Genomic DNA, 19,194 nt, shown 5'->3' on the forward strand with positions numbered 1-19,194 from the left:
GTGCGCCCCTTGTCCGGCGCCCTGCTCTCTATTCGTCGCAGCTTGTGGAGCTTCGGCGCAACCCGCAGGCCGGCGAACACCGCGTTCGGGCCACCCTGAAGCCGCTGAAGAAGTCGAGGCGAGATTCGGACGACGAAAGCCTCTTCACCAGGATCAAAGTGCTGCAGGACGAGAACATGCGATGCAGGCAGCGCCTAGAAGAGGTGCTGCTCCCACCCCCTTCCCTGTTTTCTCGCAACAATGGCACCGGTGTCGTTTTAAAATATTTACAGAAACACTACAAGGTCCAAGCGATATCTACAGCGTCACGTGTGGGCTGGTGTCAGAACAGGTGACATGGAAAGCAAACTGTAGCTATCGTGGCTATTTTTACCCCTCCTTGCACTCTCACTCTTGTCGTAGTAATGATCTCCTCCGGTCGTTTCTCGCTGTCTTCAAGAGAACGTGAAAGTCTTATTACGCTTTCTTCTTTTCCCCAAAGAAGCTTTTCAAATAATACAGAAACCATGTCATCATATACTACTGAAGTGAGTCCATCAGTGCCGTCAGTTACATGGCATATACCAAGCCCTAACCAAATTTAGCTGAAATTTTTGTAAGTACTTAGACCGAGTCGGCCAACACAGTCCAGAAGATTCAGACAGAAGCGACGCTATATGTACTTCTATCTTGATTAGTGTGTCGTCTCTACCTTTCCTTCGTTTCTTTTTTTTTTTTTTTTGCATACAACTTCACGTAGGCATTTCCTATGCACAGTGTGCTCTACAGGCCTGATGGCGTTCAGTGGTATAATATTTAATTATTTATTGCCTCAAAGTATGAAGGTTTCAAGCTCGTACGTGTGTGTTCTGTTATTTGCAAGCAAACATGCAATGAAGGTCTGCTTGTGCGCGGGTTTAAAAGATTTTATACACTGTGAAAGTGACTGTTTTGTTGCGCTTTCCATTAGAAATCTGAATATGCCAACAATTTGAGAAAGTGAGAAAAGCTTTCTGCGTAGTTATCAATGAACGAAACGCAATTATCTTGATTTGTGCCTCTCCGCGCACCCAATTTGTCACTCTGGTGCGCTTATGTGTCAGGAAACGTTAAATACCTGCGCCTAATACGTGCGCGAGTAAACCTTTCGCCTTACACAGCCGTTGACAGAAAGATCAAACGGTCCGTAACACGGAAGAAAGGCGCTCAGGTAGAGGCATTGCTGGGCCAGTCTTGCAATGGCGAACCCTGCCCGTGGCAATACCGTGACCACTCAAAAAGGCGCTGAATGCCGCGCGTTGATACTGCCTCGTTTCATGTTGCGAGGACTGTACGCTGCAAATGTCACCTTTGCTAACGCCTCTGTCTTTTCTTCTTCCTCTCGATTTTCATTTCAGAAAAACATTGAACTGCAGTCATTATTGTTGAAGCTAAAAGATGTAGAGCCGGTGATAGTCGTCACGCATGACGCCATTACGACGATTCCAGAAGTTAGCTCACCTTCCCAACTCGAAACCTCAGAGCGTGGTAAGCCTGTCTCTCGTACTTTCGATGCTGCCTGTTGTTCTCCATGTCCTTTGCGCCTTTCGTTTTTCCCCATCGTTATTCGTGGCCCCTGTCGTTGCTTTGGCCTGACGAAGAAGGTGGTGTCTGAGTGCGTCCATTTTTATGTCTTCTCTTGTCTTCTTCCCCACAGAAAATAGCAAAGAGGATACGACGTCTATAATTTCCATCAGGTCTGTAACTGAAGAGGACAGCTTTATGGAGATATCGATGAAAAGGTACGCATCTGTATCTGTCATATGTACGAAAGTTTTCTTGCGAACCGGTGCCCAATGATCAAGATCACTGGTTCTTTCGTTTTGACTACCATTTCGCGAGCTTGTCACAACTGGCCTCGGTAAGGCGAGAGCCCCTCGTGCTCATCTTTGAGCTCACCTTTTTTTTTTTATCATCTAACAAGTCCCAACGTGGCAGATTCTTCCACAGAGCAACAACTCCTCTGCTTAATCGGTCAGCTCTATTTACGCGACATGCTAGTAAACCATCGGAAACGACTACTCTCCGCTGTTTCACTCTCCTTCGATTTGAATGAAAATTTTACATGTGACCTGGAAGCAGCCCCCACGTGTGAGCACTGCCGACGTCGCAGACAAACGCTTGCGCAAGCACGTTCTTACCGCTGCGTCGTCGTTAGTCCAATGCCCGCGCTCTGCGTATACATAAGAATGCACTTAAGTTGCGTTCCAGTGCTCAGACGTTCGCACAATTACTAGAGGTAGCTGTGGGGCTAGCGTCCACAAGAGCGGCAGGTGAGGCGGTTTTCACAGTATATGAATGATATGGTTAGTACATGAATTTGCCTAAACTTCGTCCTTCTCGCATTAAAGGACCTCGCGACTTTGCAAACTGATCGTTTTCAAGAAGTACTCGGTTTTCACTTATCAAATAACTACTACTAAAATTTTAAGATGGCACGATTCGAACGCAAAACCTCTAGCACAGAAGCTCGTTATTGAAATCATTATACCACAGACGCATGAACAAACGGAACCGCTGCAAGTAGCAAGCGATTGTGCGCGTTCGCAGAGTCCCATTGCCTCCTGCTTTAATATAATTGCAGATTATTTTAAAATTACGTCAGTGAACGTACTACACTAAAGCGCAATAAATGAAACCGCAAGAACATCTGTAACCACAAGCATGAAGATCATACAAATATACGTACTAACCACAATTCCAATGGTGGTTGAACGATCACAGTACAAGGGTTCCTTCTAGTAATTATTTTAAAAAATTATGTTCCAATACTTCCCGTAGATGGCTAAATGGATAACTGAGTGGACACTCACCATCATAAATCTTGTTTGAATTCTGACAAAGCTAACAAGAAAGACAGCCTCGCGAAGACTGCATCGAAATCAAAAACGATGCAGGCTACCTTGGGGCTGTCTGAGCAAGACGGCCGCTGAGCATAATGCTTTGAAACTCTGCGGGAAGATTGCCCGCGCGCAAGAACAAAAGTGTATTCACACTTTCATATGCGGTGAACGTAAGCTACGTTGGGTTTTTTGAAGCTTCGCAGACCCAAAGTGATGAAATACAGATATCATATGGGCTTGTCTACAGTTTCTTTCTGCAGGGGGGGGGGGGGGGGGGGGGGGGAGGGCAGGGGTCGTTGAGTCGCGGAGACGACTTCAAGATGCGTTCTATATGCATGCTACATGCGTTTCATTATTTGAGCTCGAACTTATCTTTTTTTTAGTAGTAAGCGTAGGCTGGTCTTCAATGCCGACCAGAACTGAAACACACCCTTAGTTAGCGTTCCTTACCGTCGTAGCTACACGTTGGTGGCTCCGCAGGCAGCCGAATGTCGAGGGACCGTCGACGCTTGTTGACTACGGCTGCAGCAAAACGGGATGGTGACGACCAGTGCCACCCGTTGCATTGCTGGGCCAGAGGGCCCCAACACACGTTCCCCATTCTCACTCTTAAGAGCGCACCCCATTTTCTTCCACGGCGCAATATGTCCCCCAGTTCGCCGGTGTTCCATCTTCGGCGGGATACGCTGAGCGTGACTCCAAATCTCTCTCTCTCTCTCTCTCTCTCTCTCTCTCTCTCTCTCTCTCTCTCTCTCTCTCTCTCGGGACGTCCCGGCTCGCAGGAAGCTCTCGACGGCGTCGCTTCAGGGCAGCCCGGCCGCCCTGGCCGCCATGGGTCGCGGCGGCGGAGGAGCCAGCCGGCAGCAGCGCAGCGGCAGCGTCCAGCTGCGCCTCACGCAGCACCACCACCAGCAGCACCAGCAGCCCATGCATAGCGCGTCACCGTACGGGGGCGGCAGGGAGTCGCACCACCGCGCTCTCGCCAACGGGCTCGCCCTGCACGCCGACAGGGCCGCCTCCTCGGACGGTGGGTGTCCGGCGTCGTCCAACGCCGTCCCCAACCTGTGGGAAACCCACGCTTACCGATTAGATGCAACAGCATTGAAACACGCGAAGGCAAAGCTACAGGGGTGATGTTACTGCACACGCTTTACTGCGCTAAGTGCACTGTAAAATGATGTGCAGCCTTAAAATTGAATAAGGCTGTAAATCGGTCTATAACTCGCACCCTTCTACCCAACAAGGTGTGAGGCTTATTTACCGTTTTACACTCTGATTCACTTTTAAGCATGTAAATTATTTTATCGTGTAGACCGGCAGAGAGTGACAGCGCTATAGCGTTCTGGAATACATATTGAATCAGTATAGCTCCCACGCGCGACGATTTCGCATTTGCCCAAACGCGGAAGAAAAGAAAAGCATAAAACTAAACCAATTTTAACGTTCGGTGGTGTATTTTGTCTTGTGTCGGCTGTTGTAGCTGTGATGTTCTTTCTGCGCAACTTAAATTTAACTCGGATGAGAAGGTATGGCTACTTTCAACAGCGCTCTTACTTCAGCGCGCTCTGCCTCCGTTGCTTTGCCTTGATTTGTGAAGAAAGTTCTTTTCATTTTCTTTTCCTTTCTTCTTCTCTTCTTTGTTTTCTACATCACAGTTGTCATTGAGACTACATGGGATGGAGCATGTCAGCTCCAGAGAGTCTGCTCCAAATGTCGAGAAATATGCATTGAGAAAACCATTAGAACGACTGCAATTGAAGTTTGAGAGTGTGATGGACATGTTGGAGGTGATGTGCGTGCAAATGTATACGTGTGTTGAGTAGTTGGGTGCCGTTCTGGGAAGTTACATAATTTCTGTTGATCGCACTTTGGAGCCATTTGGGGCATCCAACAGCGCGTCGTTTGAGGAGTATCGGGCTTATCAAGTTCAAGCTATACGTACGAAGTGCGCTTTAAAAGGAAGATGTTGAAGAAATATCAAAGCTGCAGGCGATATTTTTTTTTAATGCTGACATGGGGGGCGTAGGAAATAATCAGCCAATTGGGGTTCTTCTCAATGCTTGCCGGATGTTTGAAACGTTTTCGAATTACATGACACATCGAGTTCACGTTTGGAAGATCGAAGCGTGCGTTCGTAGGAATCCGATGGCGAAACAGCGAAGTTGCAGGCATATAGGAGGTGCCGCAGGATATCCAGTCTGGTTCAAGTTACGTGAAACACAAGAGCCACAATATAAGCACATTCCTACAATGCCCACGGCGAGAAGCTATCACTACCCTCGTGAGATTTTACAACGACAGCAGTGAACGTGGTTTTGCTGTCTCTTGTCCAGATAGCCTTTCCCATGCGCTTCAGTTCTTCTCGCCTCTTTCCTATCCTCAAAATTGATAGGTATAGTTTAGGAACGTTTAGGCAAACTAAACTACGCCCACCACTGTAACTGGGAGTCGAACTAATGGGCTGCATCTGTGTGTAGTTGAAAAGCCGGATGCACAAATTGCCGAGTTATCGTTCAGCTTCGTTATTTCGCAGCTTGTGCGGGCGTCAGTCCGCTGTGCTTTCCGTCGGTGGTTCTATTACTGTTTTCTTTTTCTCCATTCGTTGTGCCAACGTCGCGAAGCGATAACGCACGCCGAGGAGCAGCGTTGCGCCATGACGACTCACGGCTCGCTTAGCTGGGAAAGTAACACCCCTTGACGAGCGAGTGTATTATCGCTGAGTGACCAGTTGGCTTCTGATGAGCACCGCATCCGAAGCCAGCTGGCAACGGGAAAACGCTGTGGTCTGCGTGCGCTGCTGTAACGGTGACAACTTCTTCGCTTGTCGACTGCGTCACACGTAATCCCCGCCACCTCAACCTAGAAATCGCGACACTAATGTTTGGCATGACACACCCCTATATACAGCCACTGCGGGCTTGTTTCCCCGTTGCTGGTATTTCTGACAAATTCGAATTCTGAGCCTTCTCTGCGAACACGTGGCACCCTGGGACCCTAACAAGTTGCCCCCGCCGAGACTTTGCACGAAATTCATGCAGCAAAGCAGTGCCATGTGAGGATGGAAAATTGACCGGCAGCCACTTTCACGCTGCTATTTTATTTTATTTTTGTCTTTCTGGCCTTGATTCGAACCGTTGCTGATGTACGACGGACACAGTTCGGCGCGTCTAGCAGTGTCATCACAGGCACAAGGATGGATATAGAAAAAGAAAAACGACATGTGCATATCGGCTTTGCATTCGTCTCCATTGTGACGAGTGTCGTGGGCGTTCAGGGTATACATAAAGAAACTCGATGACTTTTGACCTCCCGCAGAGTTGTCGCCTCTGCTTGCGCTTCCAGACCAGGACTGCCAAGACTTCCAGTCAGACGAGTGTAAGTTTTAACATCGCCCGGAAAGAGCAACGCCAAAGCACACGCGTGCGCACCACACTCGCTGTCGCCCACGCACTAACCGCTCAGCTTCGCGCAAATGAAACGCCACGCTTCTATGTAAAACGTTGCTCAAGTTGGGTGCCAGAGTGATGCAAACATGCTTTCTTGTTTGTTTGTTTTTTTCTAAGTGTAACCGAGACATGCAGCGCATGCAGTTCTATTCATGTCACGGCATGGCGAAACTCTGCAAGCGCATGAATGAATCACTCTATACATTTTTATGCTTCCGGCCTTCCACAATTCACGCTATAATATTTTCCTGAAACATCCGCCAATCTTTTCATTCATGCTACGCGCACTGCAATTTTGGCTTCTCTCTTGGCTGCTTCCCGTTTGCTATGGGAGCCAGATGGGTGAAATTACTTTTAACAGACGTCTCAATATCTTTTTTTCCGGTCACTTTTGACCGTCTCGGCCGTAACATGGCGAGTAAAGGAAATTTTCACATAACATTGAAAAATAAAGTATATGGGTACTAGTCCCGTGTTGCCAGCTAAATGAATACAGTTGGAAAAGTTGAAAAAGAGGAGGGCACGCATATTCTCTGAACATACTGTAGAACGGGATCAGATTAAATGTGCTACGGCTTTAGTAAGTTGCTTAACACGCTGGTACGCATTGATAGAAGGGCTTTTCTCTGCACTTCCGTGGCGTGGGCTACACCGACCACCGCATGAGCGCACAGCACAACCTCGTTTGTTTTTATACATTTGCGCAGCGACGATGCTCTTTCTTTTTTTCTGTCACGCAGTCTACAAAAGTGCATGCATACCTGTGCAAGCATACACATGAAACGAAAAGGATGGCCTTCCAATAACGCAGAGAGATAAGCAAGTTTACACTCTGTGCCGAATAACGCAGCAAGAGGGCCAACATTGAAAGCTTGAAAGCGAATGCATGTTTTCATAGTGCCGTATAATGCCGCCTTTCAGAGCAATGAGCGTGCTCTGGCTAGGAATAGACCATAAGCAGGCATTCCGCGGTCATGTATCATGTTCCTGCAGGAACATGATACATGACCTTGGAACGCTTGCTTATGTGAAACATTTGCGTAAGTTTTTTTTTTTTCTTGAAGTACTTTCGCCAGAGAAGCAATAAGCGGCTATGTTACTAGGCTGCGCGAGTTTATGTATACGCCCTTCCTTTCGCTTCGTTCTGTCGCAACAATCGGTGCTTCTTTGTGGTTGGCTGTGCAGAAGACGTCCCACAGATGTCAAGAAAGACGATAAGAACTTTGTCGATAGCGATAGTACAAGACATGTCTCTGGAGCCAACGTTTCGGCAAGGAGACTCGTCAGGGCCCTCACCTTGTCGAAACTACGTTGGTTCTGGCGACATCTCATTTTCGACCGCAGCTCATTACATAAGTTCTCCGTCTTCATATAAAACTCTCTCTTGTCGCCATCAGAACGTTGTCATTTTGCGTCGGGGTAATCTGATTGTAGCCGTAGAGAGAGGCAATTTCAGCAAAAGAAACCGAAGTAAGCATCGCTGCTGCCGACGCTCATCTCTCCTCTTTAGGGGGATGTTCCGTTGCGTTTTGCACGACAGAATGTTCAGCAAAACGCTGCCTGCACTCTTCTGAGATTCGCAATTTTGTAACACTCGTTTCCTCCTCCTCCTCCTCCTCCCCACCTGCCATCGGTGCCGCTACCGCAAACCCGTTCTCGCCAGCAGCCCCGGAGGCCAGCCCCCAGCAGCAGCAGCAGATGAGCGTGCGGCGGCGGGCCAAGAGTCTCGGAGCCCTGCGGGGCCCCGAGCAGCCGTCGTCCTCGCACCACCAGCAGGCCACGTCCCCCTCGGGCGCCGCTACGGTGTCGCTGATCGAACCCGACGGCGCCCCGCTGCTGCCGTTCCTCTTCAGCCGTATGGTGCAGGACAGGACTGCCCTCTACTCCAGCTACCCATCCATCAAGTGTGATATCGTCGAGTACTTATGAGGAACGCTCCTAGCCTTCGCGTCCTCGTCTCGACCGCTCAAAATGTGAAAAAAAACTAAGGGGAGAGGGGGAGGGTGTCCGGCCCCGTCCACTCGGCGCAATATGCAACGTGTCTCGTTTCCCTCGCTCTCTGTGCTGTGTGGTGGTGGCCCACTCGCCGCGCCGCGCCGAGGGAAAACTCCAGGGAGGGAGAGAGAGAGAGAGAGTCGTGGAACTGCCTCCGCCTACGCCGCCACCACCGCCTCCTGCGGGAGGGCTGTGTTCTTCGGCTGTGGTTTCGGCTGCATGCCGGGCGCCAGTGTATAGTAGTGGTAGTGTTTGTAGGGTTCTCGCCAACAAGGCGAAGAACAGGTGCTCAAGGGCGGGAGGTCATGGCAGGTGAGGAGTGTAGAGGAGACACTGCGACGGCGGTGAAGCTGTGAAGACGGCACTGTCCGCAGATTCTGGCTGGAGATTCACGAGGACGGAGGAATGGCAGGAAATTTGTAGTTCGGCAGGTTAAACAGAGTGAGCAATACTTTCAGTCACCAATTTCAAGAAAGGGAGATGGAGACGACTGGAGAGCGCAGAAACCGTTTCCACAGGGCTAAAGACGCAAACGACGAACGGAGCCATTTCTTTAGCCGAGGCCGTGAGGGAGCTTTGTCCGGGGCTTAAAACTGCCTTTTGTGAATGCTCTTGCCAATATCTGTCACTGAAAGCCCTGTTTAAAAAAAAAGTTAAGCACACAAAAATATTTCTTGTCCAAGGATTGTTTACAGATTTACTTATCTTCTCCCTTTGAATTGATATCTCAGAGTGTGCACATTGCTTTTGTGCTGTTTCGCCAGTTTTGTTGTTCTTACCTTTTATTCTGCTTATTCTGCTTAGACTGATCGTCCATAGCACAGCGCCCTGTCGACAAGATTTCAGTAGGCAAGTGCCAGGGTCGCGGCTAGATGTCACGACTTTAATTTTCATGTCTTCTGCTACTACGTCAGCCCGCTTCAATTTTTTGCAGATGACAAGTTCGAGAACTTTCAGTCCTACGTGGCCACCTTTATGCAGGATAAACAATCGCTACTGCAGCGCGGAAGCAATCAAAACCATCATTACCGAGCCGCATGGACATCGTGAATACTTTATTTAAAAGCGCAAATATGGTACATTGGCCCCTGTGGTCACGTGTCTTGCTTCATCCGCCTGGCTTCAGCCGCCTTTGAGAGCTGTTCTCGCAATGCCGTCTTTCTTTCTGAGTGGTGGACACGACTTGGTCCATGACAGACAGGACTGACTCACTTGCTCGCACCGGACAACAACCAGATTACGAACAATTGTAAATCGCAGACGCGTCTTGCTGCCGGACTCCGAAGACATAGCACCATTCTAACGGACGAACCTGATCAGGTAGTGCGGGTGGACAGGTATAAGGTGATGTTTCTGTTTCACCTCGAAGGAGTTGCTGTCCGTCGAGACACGTGTCGGCAGTTGCTGTTGCTGGAGATTGCTCGGAAAAAACACATGTGAAGAAGTGTGGAAAACACAGGTTAGCTCACCTGTGTACACTTCAATATGTCGGGATATCTGTGGCGTGCTAAAGCGACGTGAGGAATGAGGGGTTTTTCGAGTGAACGATCTTTACACGCGTCTGCAGTTGGTACTGCCACAACTCTTGAGCGGTGGTGTATTGGTTCTTTCTTCGAACCCGGCTCACATAGTACAGTGTAACGAGCCGGGAGTGTAGCCGTTGTTGCGGCATACATGTACGAGACCTTTGCAATCAGTGTACGTTCGGAAATGTGTACGAGAGCCCCCGAGATATTGACTTTCCGGTCAGAGTCGGAACGCCGGTGGCCGTATTCTCTCACCGGCGCCGACGTTAGTTTTTACGAAACTGCGATTTGTACCTTGTTCTCCATATATATATAGGCTCGGCAAAAGCGAAAAAAGTTGGCATACTGTACCCCGCGTCGCGAACACGTGATGTGAAAGTCACCCAGCGTTGGGCAAGCGTTCACCCCTCTCCTCACCCAGCCTTACACTTCCCATTCCCGATGGCCATTCTGTAGCTCTTCACTGTGGATGTTGATGCGCTCTGAGCTTGAGTTCGCGAAACTGTCGTCAGCCGCTAGAATTGAGCAAGCTGCTTCACCAGCTAGCCGTTTAATCACGCGGCATTCGCGCTGAGCACGTCGGCAACAGAGTAGCCGCTGCAGTTCGGGTTCACACAACCAACACGACAGGACGCGTTAGTTCGTTTTTGTATTCCGCGATTCCTTCTGTCGTTCAGTACGCGAGAAGATTTAGAGCGCTGGTTCTCCGAGCGAATATATTACGTCACCAAAGTTCTGTATGCGAGGAATGGTCGTTTTTGAAGGTGTAAGGAAGGTGTGTTGACGTGGGTATGCGGGGATACTGAGGCGAAGACTTGTTGTAGTAGCGGAACAACATAGGCTGACGGGCCTTCGACTTGAACGTGGAAGCGATGCCGACCCTCTTGTATATTGTTAGTGCGCGCCAGTGTATTGCTCGTGTTAGTCTGTGCGTGTGTGTGCGTGCGTGTATGTAAGCGCGCTAAGCTGAGTTTGTGCGTCGTTAGCGTTTCCAGCCTTCGCAAGTTTACGCGTCGGGCCGGTAGGGCGCAGAGTTTGTTTATACGTCGCCGCGCATGCTCTGGGCAGTGAAGAGAATGGTTCGCACTTGTTTAAAAGAGCGAAGGGCCGAGACTAAAGTTAGAAGTATATGGTTGAGCACACCGTACAGCTACAGCGACGATTCTGTAGCTGATGGTGCCCCTCTCAGACTGGACCTTCCGCAGGACACTTCATGCAAACTCTCGAAAGAAAAAGAAGCTAACAAGTGAATGTAAAGTGTGACAACGCCTGCTCGAGCGCACGAAGTTAAGAATGAGGATTTGCAGAAATTTCAGAGGTAATGTGTAAGAAAACAAATATACAGTAAATAATATACCATAAAGAAAAGCTTATCAACACGAATGGCGAGATGATCACAAGAGTGAAGGCAGAACGCAATACCGGCCTAAAAGAGAGTTATATCCAAACAATACAGGTAGAATTATAATGGCCTGAATGTGGCTATGCCTGGAAACATGCGGGGCATGTCTCGTATGTGTTCTGTCCGTACCATTGCGGAGGTTGATTACTTAGAAGTATATAATTCAGACAGGCGCACACTGCGTTTAAATTCGAAACCCAGTTGGCAGGCGCATGATGCCATGCATGTAGCATACCTAGTTAGCCGTGAAGACGAGCCAAGCCGAGCCGAGCACAAGTGGCACAAACAAAACGAAACACGATCAAACCATGGTGTACCCGCCGGACGTCATTTTCGATGGCTCAGTCTGACGAGATCCATTCGCCACTGTCTCAGTCAAATCTCTCAGCGCACGCTGTTAGTGTCGCGAGAAGTTTTGCTTCATCCTTCCGAGTGCGTCCTCCGGCGCACTCTGTCATTCTGAAGGTCCTGTCGCGCTGTCCAGAGCAAGTGCGGCACGGTTTGAAATAGTGTCTGCACTGCAGCCTCCGTTAACCCTGCTTGTTTCCTTTCTTTCGCTTTTTGATAGGCGTAGAATCTGAGACCTCGTATCACAGAGAAAGCCTTTTGCATAGTCGCGTCAAGGGCAAGAAACGCTTTTCTGTTTTCACCGCGAACCTGCAGTTAGGTCCTAAGAAACGGTGTATACAGTAAGGCCGAGCGTTCTCTCAAGGCGCAACCTACGAGTTGTCCAAGGTAGAGTGGCGCGCCCTTTCAAAGTTGACAGAAAAACATGGAAACTGGAAAGGCCTTGTAGGTAGACCATTTATAAAACGAATCTCAAAATAAAATCTGGGTTTTTGTTCGCTACAACAGACTCGATGCGTCTCCTGTAGACTGACTTTTCCTTCGTTTATTAAAATGCGGCGGTTTTCAAGAGAACGATATCGCTTTGACATCTCGGTTGCTTTCTATTTCTGGTGCTCGCAAAAGGGCTGACGAAACTCGTTCTTTGCAGATGAGGAAGGTCTCGTCTTACACACGGGATGTACGGTTAATCCAAACACACACGCGCTAAAGGTGTCACCTCGGTGTCATACCCAATGCTAGACTCGACTTCGCTGTGGAGTGATTTCGCTGCGACCGAAAGAAAGCCTCGTATGGGACTCTTTTGCGATCATATTATGGCGGGTGGTCTAGATTGAGCATCATTTCAACGTGAGAGCTGTTATCTAGTGGTTGCCTTCCGTAGGTCTACTTGTCAACTTCGGTCGAAAATGAATTAACTTGCAAGACGTTGCAGGTTTGTCCATTTACTCATGATTAAGAATGAACCTACCTGTAGTCATTGAATCAAAATGTAAAGCCAATTTTCTTTTTACTCCTGTCTTCACACAAAGTTAAAATGTAGCACTTTTGTTACAATGTTTTAAAATCACGTGAAATTCAGCTTTAAATATATCGGTTATAGTATGTCGTCCCAAGCGTTAACCGACCACGCTATAGCTTCGGCACCCAGCCCCAACGACCGGACTGGCGAAATCTTTGCACAGGCTTGTTCACTGACTTCGTTTGAACCCGGCTTGAACGGAAAGCGGCGTCCGCGTCTAGTATTGACTCTGCGTCATTCTGTACAGCTTTCCTGCTTAATATCGATTCGTCGAAATTCGGAGTCGGCAAGCGCGAAAACAAATGGTTGTCTGCTTGGCAGTATAATCACGTTTAGTTTGTCGCAGGTTTGTCGTGAAAGTGTTTGACTCCGTGATCGGCTGCAGTCACGTGATTACCACATTGTAACTCGGTAACCTTACACAGGAGCAGGGCCGGATGAGCGAGCTTTTACATTGCGTTCAGTTTTGGGTGACCGCGATCGCAGGTAGCGATTGCGCAGCAATTGCGATTGCCATGTTGCTTGCGAACTAGGAATCACACTTGGAAGTATACTGCCTAATGAACTTGAATTGCTGTCAAGTGAAAATTAAAAAGAAAAGGAAATCATGAACAGACTGAGCAACGAACCTCCAATTAAACACTTCGTCGGTGTAATCAAATTTGAGCACCGTCTAGAGATCGCTACGTCTCTGCGGTAATAGTTTCGGATAAGCAAGCAAGGTACATTTGCTTCACAATTAAACCGTACTGGCCTTTCCTAGCTAACAGTTTAAAGTGTATTCCAACAGTGCATTAACCAGTCCAAATTGACGCGATAATCGGCAAGAGCGGCGCACGTTTTGGAAGAATGCACAGATATTTTGCCACAACTTTCGCAGATATTGATCTCTACAGTTGCTCCATAGCAACTACCAGGCTGAACGCTTGTTCGACCTTGCGCTTATAAATTAATAAACCTCGCAATAAGACGAAACTCTCGCCTAAACTTGTTTTGCGAGACTTCTTGAAGAACGCATTCTCCAGCATCGTGCGTGAGACGTTCAGCTTTCTTGTTAATAAACTTCAAACCCTACCTCCAGTACTCAAACGATGATTGCAATGCGAGCATGCTCAGAAATGAGTGACACAGAGGCGCACAAATCAGCAAAGCAGGAGTAGCAGAGCCCGCTGTGCAAGAAATGAACTTCAGGGTCCGTGTTCACAAAAATATCTTACGCTAGAGTTATTACGAGAAAATTTCGACCAATGCTGACTCTGTACTAGCGAAGATGATCGACCATTGGCAAAGGGCAAGGGGTTCGACATTACAACAAATCGTAGTGCAGGAACACGACGACGGACGGTGACGACAGACAAGCGCTAACTACCGTCGAAGCTTTCAGCGAGCCGCGTTAGTACTGAAAATACACCGCCATTTGGCATGCGCGATTTTTTTTTTCTTGGTTAGGTCAACTCGTTATCTGAAAGGTGCACGGTTGTGGTTCTCGCACATCTGAAAAACATGGCGCAATGTTATTTCTGCCTTTATCATTTCACCTGTAAGCTTGTCGCTTCTTCTGCCGACAAAACTACGCTAAGCCACGCTACACTACACAGGCACGCGAACTGCGCTCGAAAAGCAAGCCATCCATTGCGCGCATCTTATCTCAAAAGCGTTCCAGTTGAGTGTGGCAAAAGCAGCTCGCTTGATCCGGCCCTGCCTGGTCTCCAGAGATCCCCGCTCCCCTGATCCCACCATCGAAGGCGTTTTCTCTTTCCTTCGGTGAGACACAGACACACACAGACACACACACACACAGATCGTGCGCTCCGTACCTGACAAGAGAGTCGTGCGCTTGCTTCGACACGCCCCCGTGCGGCGAGCGCACCCAATTCGCGTGCCCCCCTTCTCATTTATGGGTCACGTGACTGAGTGACGTGCGCCTAGGAAGACACGCAGGAGAGCTGAATAAACCGACCCCGTCGCGCGCACTGAGTTCGTGTGCGGTTTCAAACGGCTCCGCTGCTTCTAGCGGTTTTTCTTTCTTACGAAGCCACTTTGAGCACCCAGCATGGCCGCACCTATGGTTCAACCAGCTGCTCGCTTTGTTTCTTTGTTTGTTTGTTTGTTTGTTTAATAGAAGCTGTAGCATGGCTCACAGTGTTACTTTCTTCTCAATGTAAGGAAAGGAGACACAAACAGAGAATTGTTCACTGAGCTAAGCGCCTTCATATCAGCATCATTCATTCCACTGGAAGTGCACCCGCAGCTGGCCTATAGCAGAGGTGACTAAAGAGCGGTTTTGAGTTGCGTGGTTGTCCAGATGTCACCTCTGAAGGCGTTCAGCACTCGCATCGAGTCAAGTAAACTTGTTTAAAATGATGGCTCGAGCTCCACTTGAAGAGCGGGAGTCGGAATATACACAAGTCTTATAGCTTAGTACGGCAAGCCCTGCACACGCAGCTTTGAAGTGAGCTGTCAGTTTAAAAGCACTCTCACCTCGTATTTGTTTGCAGAAGGCATCATTTTCCTTTTTCTTCCTGTTCTTCTTGCTCTTTTTTTTTTGTACAAGGTTTTCAGTGGCCCTTGGCAATATGTCTGTACCACCAGACAGAGGAACCACATGCTATGCATTGGAAGTGCTCGGGGGTTCCGGGATTGTTCTTTTTTTTTTTAATCAAAGCTACCTTCTTTGAGTGCGAAGATGGCGAGGTGTGCTTGAAAACTGAACTATGAGCCCCCTTAGGCCTAAGTAACGAAAGCTCGTTAAGTGAAATCATTCTGGCAGGCTCGGCTGTGTCCTTGTTACCCTTCGAACTTGATTTTGCACATATGAAGCAAAAATATGTCCATCAGCTGACACGTTGCAGCTCGATAGCCTTGCCGACTGCTAGAAGGGCAAATAATTCTAAGCTAGAAACTGCGAACGGGCACACAGCTGGCAGGTAAAGTAAAGGGGGGGGGGGGGGGACAGTACGAGATATTTCTCGGCCAACGTGTTCATTCTGCTCTCCGACGTGTCAGTATGCCGTAATCAGCTGGAATCTTTGCCGCGCGTGACTCTAGTGTTTACTTTCTGTGCAAGACAACTAGCGCAACCGTTGAACGCGGTCGATTACGTAGCAAGAGTCCCGCACACCCATACTGCATGCATTTTGAGTGAGGTGAGTTGCACAGCCTTTTGTTTTACTACCGTGGGTTACAATAATCGTTCCGATCAAGGAGGTTAGTTACCCTTGCAGCCAATATTTAGCCGCGTACACAAGTAACAACTACGAATAATTACCTAATAATAAAAGGAATGTCGTTTTGACTTCTGTAATCACATTAATCCCAAGACAAAACATTTTTGGACTGTTTTGTTTGCTCCTTTGTTTCTTTCATTCTTGCCAACGTTAGTTCAACATACACGCAAGAAGCAAGCAAGTGAAGGAATTGACATAAGCAAGAAAAACAAAAATGTCACATTGCCAAATTCCTCTTAGTGTGCAGTTTATTTCATTATCATCGTCGCAGCTTATCTGCTGATTTGTGCGGTAGTGTGAGTAGCTTTGTGGCCCTCCAAACAGCACGACGTAACAAGCAGCGCTTCGGCACAAACGTAACCTACTATGTTGGCAACCCGTTTCGGCCATCATGTTTATTTTTGATGTCGAATTTCTGCTTCCTTTTGCATCCCATACCAAGTTTCTTTTGGTCGATCTCGAACAGCTTTGACACCACCTTTCAGAACCCTGTTTAGATGGCACAGTTAGCTACTTATCCAGGCAGCTTGCCGGAATTAGGTCTCACCGGTGATCCAAACTTGGTTTTGCGCTTGTCGACCCAACAGCTGACTATCTCCATGTTTAAGAATTTACGCATCCAACGCAACCATAAGCTATCCCGCAGAAAAAGATATGAAGTTTTTCTGTGGTTATCCGCCACAGGAGCGGATGAAAACATGCGAAACGCTAACGTGGCTACTACACCCTTCGTCGAAATTTTCCGAGCCACTGCCCGGTACCGTGCGTTCATGGCCAAATCCTGTAGGGCGATTCCGCAGCTCCAAAACAGGAGGCCATTTTGGAGGACCGCAATGTTCCTAGCTGAAGAGGCGCCTGAGACATATTAAGTAACGACTACGCATAGGGTACGGTGAACAATCATCCCACTCGCCGAGTGCTTTCGCAGCGTGTTGACGATGACTGTACGTGCGTTGTCAGCACAATATTGGCGGCCGTCATTCGCATAGCGTGCATTTATGCGACGTGTTAGCAGCGACAAAGTAAACGGAGGCGCAATATGTAATAGACAGGGCAGGACTTCCGGATGAAATGTGAAGAATGCCTCTCCCCCCAGCGAATAGTCCGAGTGTACGTGAGCATGTTGGCGTTTAGAAACCCAGGCGGGAATTTCTGTAGGGCATCAAAACAGCCTCTCTACCGCGTATTCCGGTAGAATAATGTGTCTTTCAAAAGCGTTGAGATAAAAAAAAAATACAGGTTGGCTATTCCAGTGTTAGGCCCACACGCAAATTCTGGAGGAAGCGAACGAACAAGGCAATCCTGGAGTCACTGCTACAAGCTTGTTGCGTACGTAGATGTAAGAAGTGAGACACGCGGTAGTGCGGTGCAGTTTTTCTAAGTACAGACGCTCGACAGGAGCGGATCATTGCATACGGAGGTGTAGATGTGTCTGTACGTCACTAGACAGTAAAATAATTTCGCAAAATAACGCTCAAAACTATGAGCCGCGTAATAAAAAAGCGCGTGAGCGTACCACAGTAAAGTACTTAATTTCATTCTGTCTCTACCCATCCGCCTAAACCTTACTTACGCAAAAGAACAACAAAAAAGGTATAATTGAAATAAAACAAAGCGACAGAATACATAGAGGTTTTGTGAAAAGCATCCAGGTCATTTTGCGCCGTCGTCAGCGCTAATCACTAAGGTAGCCTACTCTGAATAAAAGCTTGCACTTCATAACTCCAATAATGAAAAATGCCGCATTCTAGTATCCAAAAATAAACATATATATATTATTTTGTGGAGTCAATGAAGGCGGGGCAATCGGGCATATCAGTTTTTTTTTTCCCCCATAGTGCGCATAACAGGCATTCCGTTCTCTGAACACCGATGACTCTTTCAAAAGCTTGTGCAGCCTATAGCGCTGCCAGATACTTGCCCTTACAAAATTTATTGTTAATATTCTCGAGATTTGTACTGAGTTTCCATAGCCTCTAAAACACTTTTTTCTTAGAAAAGCTATCGAATTCCACCTAAACATTTTCAAGAGTACAAAACACGAGGGTTATGACTAGGTGACAAGACAGAACAAGTAACTAAGAGCGGAAAATTGCCAGCGTTTTCATAGCTCATCCTACGGTTTGTCCAGTCGGGACGTTAAACGCAGGTCCAGCTTCAAATGCCGTCAGGGACCAGCAGAAACCGCATAGCACAGTCAGTCACGAGCGAAGTGGCCTCGAAACTTTCGACAAAGACTGCGAACTTAGCGTTCTCAGTCCGCGGAAGTTTGGCCGGTGAACAACGCCAGTGCTTTCGTGATGCATGGCTTACTCGTGTATTTCCTTGAAAGACTATCCATTACGTTTGAAGAAATTTAAACGAGCGATTCGATTGTATACAATCGCTTTAAATGCTCAGGATGTCCCAACGTAGGGACCACTGTTGTTGATCTCAGACAAAGGAACAAACGGTTTTTAAAATGGTATCATTATGAAGTAATATGTGCTACCTACGTGTATCGCAATAATAAGATTAGCATTGCCGCTGCAGTGATCAAAAAAAGCGTTTTATGACATTAAATGCAGTGCTTTCTTCTTTTTCTCTTCTTACCGTTGTTCCTTAACATTTCTTACTGGACAGATGGCAAAAATCCGGGCGAGACAACAATCATTTCATTCTTGTTCTGACATCAATGGTGACAATCTGCGCGGGATCACTCATCTGCCGCCTACTCCTAATTTCCTTCCTTCAAGCCGACTCTTAGCAAAAGTTTCAAATCTCGCTGTAACCGCTTCTTTCTCTTTCTCCTTTTGTTTTGATATTCGATTTTCAAAGTCCAGCGTCCTTGTGGAGTTTATACATCTTGTGGGTGAAGGAAGTTGAGAAGTCGCATGGCTCATCAGGTGGGCCGAATCGCACGCACGCGAATAAGACCACGTGACTTCCGTCACGTGACCGAAGCGTCTCCGAAGAGTGAACCTCGTCCGAATTTGTGTAGGAGCACGAAACCGCGCCGAGGGAGTGTCCCCCGCCCCTGCACTCCACCGATCTCCAGTTCTCGCACTCTCGTTACTCTCGTTTCCTTCCCAGGCTCCCTCTCTCTTTCTGAAAATGTACAAATCGCCAGTAACGGTGGCGTCGAACTCGCGTATACATATATATAAGAGTAGTACACATTTACATACTCGAGCATAAATGCGCTTGCGCCGACACACACGACACGTGACCTATGTTCTCTCGTCGCGTTCTTTTCGAGCAGTTAGGCAGCGTGAAGGTTCGAGTAGCAGGCGGCAGTCGGCGATTATGTGTGCGTGTGTATTTAGTGGCCGCGTTAGTGGAGTGCGCAGGCGTATATATATATACATATATATATATATATACGTGTT

General features: G+C 47.9%; 2 protein-coding genes and 1 long non-coding RNA gene across 3 annotated transcripts in view; 2 read left to right on the forward strand and 1 right to left on the reverse strand.

Annotated features, from left to right (window-relative positions):
• The window catches only part of GABA-B-R2 (gamma-aminobutyric acid type B receptor subunit 2), a 363,959-nt gene extending 362,127 nt beyond the window's left edge, over window positions 1-1,832 (forward strand). Inside the window, exons 16-18 of the mRNA XM_075672639.1 lie at window positions 42-203; window positions 1,377-1,506; window positions 1,676-1,832. Of these exons, the coding sequence (XP_075528754.1) occupies window positions 42-203; window positions 1,377-1,506; window positions 1,676-1,818 (435 nt within the window). The 3' untranslated portion in view covers window positions 1,819-1,832. The remainder of the gene's footprint in view (window positions 1-41; window positions 204-1,376; window positions 1,507-1,675) is intronic.
• A 1,754-nt stretch (window positions 1,833-3,586) lies between these two features.
• LOC142560485 (uncharacterized) lies at window positions 3,587-15,544 on the forward strand. The gene is made up of 2 exons (XM_075672640.1): window positions 3,587-3,888; window positions 7,974-15,544. The coding sequence occupies exons 1-2, from the start codon at window positions 3,693-3,695 to the stop codon at window positions 8,234-8,236; spliced, it is 459 nt and encodes a 152-aa protein (XP_075528755.1). The 5' UTR covers window positions 3,587-3,692; the 3' UTR covers window positions 8,237-15,544.
• Window positions 3,829-19,194, reverse strand: part of LOC142560486 (uncharacterized) — a 115,764-nt gene continuing 100,398 nt past the window's right edge. Inside the window, exon 3 of the long non-coding RNA XR_012823379.1 lies at window positions 3,829-3,923. This is a non-coding gene — a long non-coding RNA (uncharacterized LOC142560486). The remainder of the gene's footprint in view (window positions 3,924-19,194) is intronic.

The sequence above is a fragment of the Dermacentor variabilis genome, chromosome 10, assembly GCF_050947875.1.
Source record: "Dermacentor variabilis isolate Ectoservices chromosome 10, ASM5094787v1, whole genome shotgun sequence".
NCBI classification, from domain to species: Eukaryota; Metazoa; Arthropoda; class Arachnida; order Ixodida; family Ixodidae; genus Dermacentor; species Dermacentor variabilis.

What these genes read in the sequence shown, in the direction of transcription:
- LOC142560485 (XM_075672640.1), top strand. Translation starts at nt 3,693, where the DNA reads ATGGGTCGCGGCGGCGGAGGAGCCAGCCGGCAGCAGCGCAGCGGCAGC. An exon ending in CAGGGCCGCCTCCTCGGACG is followed by an intron (nt 3,889 to 7,973) that starts GTGGGTGTCCGG and finishes TCTCGCCAGCAG; the next exon opens with CCCCGGAGGCCAGCCCCCAG.